The following is an 11,616-nucleotide window of genomic DNA, read 5'->3' on the forward strand; positions in this document are numbered from 1 at the left end:
CATTCCAGTGGGAGGCTGCACTCTCGCTCGTTTATCTGTTTTGTAAACGACCCCTTCATTTAGTTAATCAGTGCAGGAATCATGTTTATCCCCTCCGCACCCCCCAAGCAAGAGCTTCAAAGGGGAAGGGGGGCTCCCCACCCTCCTCAGAAGGACCCCGCTTGTGGAACGTGACCCCCTAAGACTCCCTCACGCCTGGCCTCTGTGTATTGATTTTGCCGGAGATTGCTACGCTGCTTCCCTGACACATTGTGCAACGCCGCATTCGCTGAATTCTTGGCTGTTTGTTTAGCCCCCTCCCCGCCGCAGCAGTGGAGACGGGAATGGGGGGGAGGGGAGGATGCTATTGCATCAGGCTGAATAGGGCGCGATCGCCGGCGCTTGAGAGTCAAAGCCAGCCAGCGGCTTTCCACACCCGCCGTGTGGCAGCATGGCTGCACCCTCCCCCTGCCCCGCAAAGGCTCGAGCGCAGGGAGCTGCGGCTCATCATGGCATCCAGGGCGAGGCAGCGCGGCCAGGGCGCCAGCAGCGCGCTAGCGGCTAACGCGCCGCCACCGAAGCAGCAGCAGCAGCAGCCGCAGAATTCGAACTGCCCCGACGGACCAATGAGGGAGTGTATGCAAATGAGCCCCGCTCCCCTAGCGGGTGCAGAGCCACAATCTCTCGGGCGGGCTGGGAGCCGCTCGCGGCTGAGCCTACAGGTCCACCTTAAATCTCCCCAATGGCCGCTTCGCCGATGGGCTGTTTCCCCCAGCCCGGGCTCATTGGGCTCCGCAGACGTCAATCCCGTTTACAACAACAAACTCGGCCAGCAGAGGGAAAGAGCGAGAGCGAATCCCCGCCCTCTGCTCCCCCCACCCAGCCCCGCTGCAGCGCGAGGTGGGTTGCACAAGAAACACACACAACTTTCCAAAGGTGCCGGCCTGTGGCCGCTTCCCCAGAGCCCGGCGATGCTTTCAGAGGCGGAGGCGTTGGGCGGTGGGGGCGGAGGGGGGTAACGTGTGTATCCCTCGTCTCCCATCTCAACGCCATGATTGTTGCAACACTTCTGGAACTGGGAGGTGGGGGGCGAGAGGGACCTATCACAATGATGCAATCCCGCCTTCGCCTTGTCTCTGCGCTTCTGGCATCGCCCCTCCGCCGGTGCGGGGGAAGGGGGGCTGCTTTGGGTTGGCTTTGGCGGGGAAGCTGCCCCGTGACTCCCTGGGGAGCGCGTTTTGCCCGCTGTTTTCGCTCCCCTTGGCCGCACGCCCTGCTGGGGGAGGTGAAAGCCCGGAGGCAGGGACGGGCCCGAAACGCCGCAGCTCGGCGCCGGGCTGGTTTGGGAAGGAGGGCTGGAGGAGGCTCGTCTCCACGCCCAGCGTGCAAGGCATTACATGTAGCCGTTGGGGGTTGTTTTTTAACTCGGTTTGTGCAGCGAGGGTGTGGTGACGGGGCCCAGGTGGGAAGCAAAGCTTGCTAGACGTTCCCGGCAGGGGACTGCTGCACCGCCCCCCGTTGAAGGGTGCCTGCGCTTTGCACGGCAGCGTCCAAAACCTGATCTCCCAGTTACCCTTCGCGCCGCTCTGAAGCGCAGCCACCTTCGCTCCTCGCCCCGCAATTGTTCTACAGCCCATGGGGTGCAGCCCTGCTACCAACCTTCCCCGATTTACCCTCCGCCCCTCCCGTGAGCTGGCCCCAGCTCTCCCCACTCCCCAGCGTTTGAATCCTTTCGGGCTGTTTATTTCCTATCCGTGAGCACTTTTGTGCCCGGCCAGCTCCCCCTGGGCGTGCTGCACCTTCGGGCGGCGGCTTCGCCACTAGGCGTGTAGGGAGCTAACGAGCTGGAGGCCGAGAGCAAGTTAGGCCCTGGGGATGCCATCGATGGGGCCGGGGCGGGGGGCTTTGAAAGCGATCCCCAGCCGGCAGCCGAGGAAAAGCACAGTGGAAACACAAACACTGGCCACTCCCTTTCTCCGGACCTGGGCCGCTCGCAGTCCCCGGGTGGGAGCTGCATTGCCTCTCGCAGGGAGCCAGAGCGTGCCTCGGGGCTCCAGCAGCGTGGGGTACAGGCAGCCGGCTCCGCCCGCGGGGGGGAACGGTTCGGTCCGGTCCGGTCCGGTTCCCCTCCCCGCTTTTCACTGCAGGGCTAGTCTGTGGCCAGCCAGTCCCTGAGCTAAGGCAACCACCGAGGGAAGCCCGGGCACTGCGAAATAAACAACAGGACCTGGCTTAACGGGATTCCAGCGAGTACATTAGCCTCTCCTCAGCTGGGAAAGGCTTTCACATGCTGAGGGTCGGGGCTTTTTCTGGTGCACATAGATGATTTTCACGGGGCCTGGCTGGTTGCTAATGATTGGGAAATCAGTCCTGCTAACGCTGTCCAGGGCTGGGGCAGACTCACGCTGTTGATCACACTATATTTGGAGCCTTGTGCACAACAAAACTTACTCCTGCTATAGGGCTTTCCTGCTAAGCAGATGGCAGTGCTTATATTGTACCCCCTCCCCCAGCGCTGAGAGGAAGGTGAAACTGAGGCACAGGGTTGCTCTGGGGAGCTAGGAAAGCTGAGTTAAAACAGCCTCCTGAAGGGACCTGAGGTTTTTGTTAACCAGTGGTGCTTCTGTGGCTGGCAAAGAACACTTTGGGAGAGTGATAGTGAAAGAGCAACACATGGAATTTTTTTTCTAATCACCTTTATTTTCCAAATATCAGAGGGGGTAGCCAGGCTAATGTGTGTCTTCAAAACAACAAGAAGTCCTGTGGTACCTTATAGACTCACGTTTTGGAGTATAAGCTTTTAGGGGCAAAAAAGTGGGTTTCTAGCCACGAAAGTTTATGACTTTTTGAGTGGGTTGAGATCTACTTTACCTTACTATTTACAATAGATTATTTGCATGCAAGATGCCTATTGTTTAGTGCTCGTTTCTTGTGGTGATGCAACCTCTTTGGTTGTGTGTCAAAAAGGCTAATAGGAAATAGCAGCAGCCTTACCTGCATTTTACTTGTTAGACATAGGTTTGTGCTCTTTTTCACAGGAAACTGGCTCTCCTTAGGCATTTGTAAGGGAACAGCTTAAAATTGGATGAAAAACATTATCCCTATCTCAAACCACTTCTGTTTAGGTCATCATTCACCCTGTATTGCATATAATTCTATATTAGAAGAGAGAATCGCTTCAGTGCTGTGAGGTTCTTTGGACAGAGGTGACATATTATTGTACTACTAGAGATCCCTGGAATACAGGAATCCTGATCCCTGCCATTATGCATGTGTTTAACTCTGTGAGGGAAAATAGACCCAATGGTTTCACTGGGACTACTCAACTGAGTAATGTTGAGCACATGCATTAGTATGTGCTGATCAGGCCCAGAGCCATAGATCCTGGAATATTTCCTAATAATTAACTCTCTCTATGGAACAAAAAACAATGTGTTTGCTCTATAAACATGGAAATAATTTAGAAGCACAAACATACCAAAAGCAAATCCAATTGTGTACTTACTGCAGCCAGTATCAGTCAATTTAATTGTTAGGTTTTTCATATGGACAGAATACTGTGATTTAGTTCTTTTTGGGGAAGGGAGTGGGGAGATGAGGGAAAAGGACACATTTGGTAAGATGTTGTTTGTAAAAAGTGTGTTTTCAGAGACAGTCACATCGGAACTTGAAAATTCTTTAAAATAGGGAGAAGGGAGTAGAACTGCCAGATTGCAGGCATAGATTGTTGAGGGAGTTAAGGCCCAGATTCTCAAATGTATTTAGACTCCTAACCTGTATCAATTTCAGTGGAGGTTAGGAGCCTAAATACTTTTAAGGATCTGGGGCTCAGCAACATCTTATGTCTGACACACAGTTTGGCAAACCTTGTGCCATCTGATGGAAGATATGGTCCAGTGTATTGAGTGTGTTGTGACAAGATGTTATTTGGATTAAGATTTAAAAAGTATAGCTTTTAAATAAAATGGTGTGATTCACATATATATACACACACACAGAATCAAGAAGTTGTTCTCAGTTAATCTGAGATAATACGAATTACTCGTAGAAGTAACTAAGTTATGACATGTGGCCTGAGGAACTATATGTTTATAATGCTGTGTCTTTATTCCTTACTTTCCCACGTTTTAGATCCACAGAGGGAAACCTGCTGTACTACTTGAAGTAATCTACTTACTTTTTGGGTCAGATGAAGAATGAAATTGAAACACACAGCACAGAATTCATTTCATATATATGGCAGTTTTCTTTATTGATTGCTTGATGTAAAACAATATCAATTGGCAATTTTTTCTCACGCATTACAAAAACAAATATTAAACTTGGCTCAGTCTGCAATCCTTTCCGCACAGCCATATTAACAGAAAAAGGAAAAAAAACAGAAACAAACCAAAAAAAGACCACTAAAAGTCTACCAAATAGAGCATTTACAAATGCACAAAACATGCCGCTTTGGCTTTATGGGGAAAAATATCTTCTTCTAGATTAAAAAAATCTTTTAACATAAATAAGTTAGTATAATTTCTCAGTGTCTTTACAGAGTTATGTACACAGGTACACTTCAAACTTATGTTTTTATTTTTACATACAGATACACAGGCAATGTAGAAATACTTTTTAAAGATGTAGTGACCCTTTTTATTTCACTCACTCAATCATCAGGGAAAAGAGATCAGAAATCAACACTACTGTGTTTTGGAATATGAACTCTCCAGATTCATATGAAAATATCCAAGCACTGGTAATAGTTACAGTCAATGGAACTACTCTAAAATTCTTTAGGTTTATCCTAAGAGATTTAAGAAGTTGCAGGACATAAAAATCCTTTTGCTGCTACATAACGGAAACAGAGCTCCCACCTCTTAAGCTTAATGTAGTAAGTAGAACTTCACAAGCAGTCTGTAACAATCTGCTGTAGCCAGTGTTAGCATTATGGTGTATTTTTTTAAAGACATTATAGCTCCCACTTAAAAGGACAATACATCTTTATTTAAAAAAAAGAAGACAAAGAAGAAAAAGAAGAAGAAAAAGAACCTCTACACTGCTTCTCTTCATAAATTTCCCTGCTTGCTAGATTTTAAAAGCAAGTTTTAATCGGTCACCTATGTCCAGCCCCTCCCCCCACCCCAACAAAGGTTTATGTGCTACATAAGGTAAAAACTATATACACAGGTAGTACAATAAAGCAAATAAGGAAAAACCTAATTGCACAATGCTACATCCAATGCTTTTAGAGGCAGGTCTTTTAAGAGTGCCTAAAATTTTAGTGTTATTGGTTTTTTTTGTTTTGTTTTGTTTTGTTTTTCAGTGCTTGTACAAGATCTCCATCCCATGGAGAATCAACGATATGTATTTTAATTTTATATATATATATATATATATATATATATATATATATATATATATATATATATATAAAATTTTACATCTTCCTCCCTTCATCAACCACTGAGGCATCCGATGAACAAGGAAATGTATATTCTGAACTCTGCAATGAAAATAAGAAAGGAAGGTATTAGAAGTGCCAGAATAAATGTGATCGATTTGCTCTAGGAGTGATCATGACACAAGTCACTATTTAAAAAAAAGTTGATCAATGCATCCTTTGCCCTAATTGTTGGAGATGGAACAATTTTAAGTGGGATGAAGTGCCAACAAAACTTTTGACCAGTTATCAGAAGTATACAGGCACAAGAGGGATATATTCCTTTAAAACCAAGGGAAAGTCACCTCCGCCCCACCCTTTTGGAGGTCGATGAGCCACATATAGCTTTTTAAAATTCAGCAGGCTTCAACAAGAGTTGAGAGCAAGTGAACATATCTCCAGAGCTCCCCACAGTTAACTTTTTCAAAGTAATATAAATGCGGTGTTACTCAGCTGCTTTTCAATAAATCTGATGCTGACCCAGATGGCATATGTAAGATCAATGCAAGATTCTTTTGCAGCTGATCCATCTTCCTGAACTTAATGGTATTTTGGGTTGTAGTAGTAAAATAAACAACCGTCTTCTACTCCTTTTCCTTTTTGTCCAGGGACACCATTAGTTTCCTCTTCAAACACCCAAATAAACAGACAGTAGTAGAACAATTTGCATACACATGCATGCTGACGTGTTCATGGATTGTTTACCCCAGCAGGTCTAATTTCTTTAAACTTCTGCTTTACAGCTTAATCTGTTCTGCACAATCACAAATCATGTTTGGAAACCCCTTCCTTTAACACCCCACCCCACACTACCTTGAAACCATCAGTAAATTTACAAAAAAACCCAGCCCTTACATTTAAAAAAACCTCTCTTTAAGGCAGTGTGCTGATTGTAAACCCCAATTTGTGTGATTATACAAAAATGAACAAAAAAGAACAGTTTTGATATAAAGAAAATTCTCAGCAAGCATTTACAACCCTTATTTGTTTGCTATTATATACAAAGACAATAGGAAAAGCCATCAATACTTATCTGAAAGTTTAAAACAGTCTACAAAGAACGTGTTTGAAGCTCACTAGTTCTACCACCCTAGTACTGATACACTTGGTAAGAGGATCCTCTCTACTTAAGTGACCCAAGACTTAAACCAGTGGGAAGGTATTGTTTATTAATGGCACATAGTAAAAACGCACACATTTACACCCCATATCTCCCCTTCCCAAAGTTTAGCGTAGTCTTCCTCAAGCATAGTAACATGTATTTAATCTGTAGGCTTCTATTTTAAAGCCCTTTTGAATTTTTTTTGGAGTTTTAATAAAATACCAAGTCTAGAAAGTTAATCAGAGAAACTAATATCATAGGAATGGCCTCAGAATGGACCTGTCCGTCTCAGTTATACTAATTAAAAGAAACAAAAAACCCCACCATTGTAAGGGGAACTCACCTAAACAGTTTACGTTTGACGTCTTGGGCTGGATTTCTTGGGTGTTTGCTCCACTGAACTGGCACTGGAGGATTCTTCTGAAACCTCCTCTTCTGTTGTGTTGGCTCTTTTAGGTTGAGGGGAGGAATCTAGGAGGGGAAAATTGGAAGAAACAAAAGGAAAAGTGAAAAATTGATATGAACTATATTTGCTGCCAGGTGGGGGTGGGGGGGTGAATATTTATGACCCTCGGTGTGCCAGCTATGGATAGCATGAAAGAGATGGGGAGAATTGTTTCTCTGCTTAAATAAAGATACAAGCTTCTTGTTTTGTCCAAAATCTACTTCTACGCTTTGCTTCTATGTGCTGTGAAATTAGTACTATTTAGTCAAGTCAAAAGGACGCAGAGTTCTCATAGCAATTGGGGGCTGTAATTTATAAGTAGGACATTTGGTTGCAAATGATCCGTGGGCTCCAAAAGTCAATTTAATTTAAGATTCCCAAGAGTACAGGCAGTCCAGGGTTTTTAATCTAAGAGAAGGAATAAATCTTAAAACTGCACCCAGCAGAACAGTTTACCATAGGCAGGACCTACTGAGTGTGATGCATATGCAAAAGAGCCACACAGTGCTAACCCTGAGGAGGATACAGTAAAGTAAAAACACTTTTGTTTTCTTAGAAGTACGTTACCATCCGTCGCTGGTCGTTTTCTTTGCCCAGTGCACTGGTCTGCCAAGTCCGTTTGATTTTGAGATACATCAGTTTTTTGCTCTACAAAGTGAGTGTCCTCTGAGTTTCCCTGAGAACCAACCAAAATCACCGCTGGGCAGTTTCCATTTACATCCAAATTCTCATGAGTGGCAGATCTGCAAGCAACTTTGGGGGGCCGGGGGGGTCTGAAGTAGAACTCGGGCGAGCTCCCTTTCTCCACCGCTTGCCACTCAAACCTGCCAGCCAGGGGCTTGTGATTCTTGAAATCAAAATTCCATTTCCTTTGATATGCCTCCTCCATGTCCTGGTGATGCTTCTTTAACTCTCTGCTTAACTCTTCGTGATTCACCGGCCCAAAGAGGTTCCTGCAAGCTGAAGGCTTCGGATACTCCGACTGCCGGGCTTCCATCCGCTCCAGGGTCGGGCTCCCATTAGAAATACGTACGTTTGACATTTCCCCCCACCCTCTTTCTTCTGGCGGTGGTGATTATTTCACCAAGTTAAAATATGTTCTTCCTGGCTTTTCCTTTTTTAAACTCTATCGCGGCTCCACGAGAAGCGACAACAACAAACAATTGCATAAGACGCAGGCCGGGGGGGAAGAGCACCCCTGATATTCACCAGAAAGTCTTGGGCAGATCAAGTGTACGCTGGGGCAGAGTGGAGGACGGGGGGCAAGCCAAGCCCCTTTGCAAGCCCTCTTCCTGGCTGCTAGGCAGCCTGCGGATCCCCCGATCCAAAGCGTGCAGGCGAGCCTGGCTGGTGTCAGAGCTGGCGTGTGGTTTAAAAGAAGGAGGCGAAGAAGAAGATGGGAAAAAAACAAGAAAAGACAAGCCCTTTTCTCAGTTGCCCAATATGGCGATTGAAGGGAGGCTGACGAAGAAGAAAATGATTGACACTACGAGTCTATTTAAACAGCGGAGGCGATCCATTGGTTAATGCGCAGGGCGCCGCCCCATCTCTGCGCCTTACCTCTTCCAAACAGCCAGCTCTAAAGGTGGGCCGTGTAAGGACGGAAAATGCTGCATGTCAGAATCCTGTAGGCAGCCTTCCGCTGCTGCTCCTGGCTCTTTACAAACATTAAAGTCTTTCGGAGGCAAATCGCAGCCGGGGGATGGGATGGGTGCCATCGGGGCAGAAATTAACCAGCCTGGGGGGTCAGTGAACTGTAGGGTGCAGCAGAGAAGGGGCTGGAGGGGAAGATCGGTGGAAGAGGGGTAACGAGCTGAGCCGAGATGCTGGCAGCTGCTGTGGGTTTTTTTTTTAGTGTCTCCCCCCACTGAGGGAGAGACAAAAGGGAGCAACAGCTCCTGGGGCGAGCCCCCCACTGGGTGTGCAAAGCAGGCGGGGGGGGGCCAAAGGGGGGGTTATTTCCCCTCTCCTTTCGACACCGTTCTCTCCACCGCAGCTTCCTGTTTGCTCTTAAAGCTGCAGCTGCACTCCAGCCTTGTCTCTCCCTGCCAGCCCAGCAGTCTCCCTCTGCGCTGGGAGCTTCCCACAAAAGTCTCTTATCAGTTGACGCTGGAAGTCTCATTGTCTGAGCTCACCCTGTGATTCCCTGCATTGCACAGCCCCTCCTTGTAGTTCGTTTCTATGGGAGAGTCAGGCCTTTCCAAATGTAACTCCAGAGGCACTGAGCCCATGTACTAGGGAGAGTGAAGTCTCTGCTCTACAGAGCTGCCTGAGTGCTAGCTGGTGTTTGGCTCATGTAGCAGAACAGGGTGTTTCAGTCCCTGTGATTCCAGGTTCAATGCTTCCTGCTGATACATTCTGGCTGTGCTGGTCTTACACAAGTTGTTTTTATTAGCGTGCTGCAGCCCCGGCTCTGCAACCAACCCCCCACCCCCTGTCTGGAAGTTTGAATGAGCAGGATAGGGGTGGAGGGAGAGCATTCCCTGAAAGCTGAGCACTTGGGCGGATGCCCAGGAGAGTTTCAGGTGTTGTGCAATGCCCACAGCTGCTCACAGCTGACGTCGTGTGTGTCTGTTGGTGGTGCACGTGTGTGTATGGGCTGGTGCACATAACAAAATTTATTCTGCATATGCATGGAAAATGATATCAGAAGTATGGGCGGGGGCCACTAGCTTTTAGACAACTCCCAGCACCATAACTAAGGTACCATTTACTGCTGATTCTTAAAACCTCATTAATCTGTTTTGCATTAATCACTTGCGGAAAGGGCAATTAATTGAGAATCTTAATTTTGAGGCCATTCTGTAAATTGAGAGTTTGCTTTCTCCTGCACTGCAGGCTGTGCTCACTTTTGGCCACCCTACCTCTGTAAAGATGTAGCTAACGTGGAGAGATTAGCAAGCTAGGCAGTGAAAATGATTCGAGACCCTGAAATTTTAGGTGTACAGAGAGACTGAACAGATTAGGGCTGCATTGTGCTGCCAGCAGATAGCACTCTAGGGCAGCAATGTCCAAGAGTAATTGAAGGATTGCCACAATTGTGGTTGTCATCCTTCCCTATTTGCCACAGCCCCCCCACTCTAACAATGCCTCCCCTCCCCCAGAGCCAGGCACCTTCAGCCCCCACACTGCAGGGAAAATGAACGTGGCAACTCACCAGAGCTGCTGCGCGCTGGGACCACAAGAGCCATGCTGGGACCTGAGCCACGACCCGAGCCACAGGAGCTGCACTATTGCCTGCAGGAGCCGCTGCCGCCACGTACTTGTCCCAAAAAACAGGGACACGTGGGCAGATGGTAAATCCCTGGTACAGGTGCCACTGAACCTAGACTGACCCCCAAAAGTAATTATCGGAACAATTCTGGTGCGAAGTCCCAAAATACTGCTGCTGCCTAATAGAAGTGTAAGGGCCCCCAGGCTGTGACACTTGGTGCTCCCTCCCTTCAAGGGGGTGAAGCAGTGTAGGTGCTAAATCCATTAGGACATGGGTTCCCAAACTGGGGAGATGTGTCCCCCTGGGGGGGTGAAGAAATTCTGGGGGGGGCACAAGGTGACTCAGCCTCCCCCCCATTCCTCCCCATCCCAAGAAAGAGCCCACTCTCAAACACAGACTCAGTTGGTTAACTACCAATTGAGTCCTTCTTCCTTCAACACACAGGGGTGCTGTGAGCAGCCCCTACCATTTTATGTGGGTGACCCTGCAGCCACTATAATGAGGAGGTGGCTGTGCATAGCCACAGGCAAATGTGAGTGAGTGAGTGTTGGTAGGGGGAAGGGGAAGGGACGGAGGAGAGGAGGATGGGGAGCTGGGGTGTCTGGCTGAGGGGAGGCGGGCTGGGGTAAGGGGAGGCTGGTGGTGCCTGGCTTGGGGAGAGGGGAGAGCTTCTGGCAGCTGGACCATGGATCTGGCTGGCAGGAAGCTTGTGCAGCGAGGCGCTCTGGCAGCTCACGCACATGGGGGACTCTGGCTCTGGCAGTGGGCAGCCTGTGGCTCAGGCAGGCAGCTGGCCTGTAGATCACAGGGCTTGGATCAGTGGTCGTGTGGCTTGGGTGGCTGGCCTGCAGCTCGCAGGGCTTGGGCAGCGGGCCCACGGCTGGCAGGGCTTAGGTGGCGGGCCCGTAGCTCAGGTGCCTGGCTGGGGCTCATCATCCTTCACATTGTATTCATTTTGGTTCTGATATTAAATTACATTTTTATAAAATTTTTGGGCCAAGAAAAACTATTTGTGCTTATTTTTATTTTTAAATAACATTTTTATATATTTTTGTATTTATATTAAACTGCAAATTGGTTTTTTTGCTAAAAGGGGGATGGATGATGGCAAAGAAGAGGTGGGGGGGCATGAGGGGGTTTCTCAAGCATCGAAAGGGGGGGCCGCGATGCTGAAAAGTTTGGGAACCTCTGCGTTAGCAGGTAGTGTGCCAAGGCTTGCTGCCTCTGCCTCACTATTGCGACTGGAGCACCATCACCTGTTTGCCCTGCAGGCAGGGGGGAAGGAGCACCTGTGAGCCTCATGGGGTAGAGCCACGTCATGCAGGGCAGGGGGGAGATGCAGCTCTTTGAACAACAGCAGAGGGAAGCTCCATCTCTGTGCTAGCCCTGTGTTCGCTTCTAGGCTATGCCCAGTGCTTTTTTTCTAGGAAAACAAGGTGACAGAACTCAAG

The 11,616-nt window shown here is 48.1% G+C and overlaps 1 protein-coding gene across 1 annotated transcript; it reads right to left on the reverse strand.

The window, feature by feature from the left end:
* Positions 1-4,205: 4,205 nt before the first annotated feature.
* Positions 4,206-8,476, reverse strand: CDKN1B (cyclin dependent kinase inhibitor 1B). Its single transcript, XM_074983678.1, has 3 exons — positions 7,519-8,476; positions 6,850-6,977; positions 4,206-5,467 (listed from the first exon to the last, which is right to left on the reverse strand). The coding sequence occupies exons 1-2, from the start codon at positions 7,991-7,993 to the stop codon at positions 6,859-6,861; spliced, it is 594 nt and encodes a 197-aa protein (XP_074839779.1). The 5' UTR covers positions 7,994-8,476; the 3' UTR covers positions 4,206-5,467; positions 6,850-6,858.
* Between the last annotated feature and the right edge of the window lie 3,140 nt (positions 8,477-11,616).

Source organism: Carettochelys insculpta, chromosome 1 (assembly GCF_033958435.1).
Source record: "Carettochelys insculpta isolate YL-2023 chromosome 1, ASM3395843v1, whole genome shotgun sequence".
In the NCBI taxonomy this organism is placed as follows: Eukaryota; Metazoa; Chordata; order Testudines; family Carettochelyidae; genus Carettochelys; species Carettochelys insculpta.

Excerpts from the sequence above, each read along its gene's own strand:
- CDKN1B (XM_074983678.1), bottom strand. The coding sequence starts at position 7,993 with ATGTCAAACGTACGTATTTCTAATGGGAGCCCGACCCTGGAGCGGATG. Across the intron at positions 6,978-7,518 it reads AAAACGACCAGCGACGGATG|ATTCCTCCCCTCAACCTAAA; the intron begins GTAACGTACTTC and ends TTCCCCTCCTAG.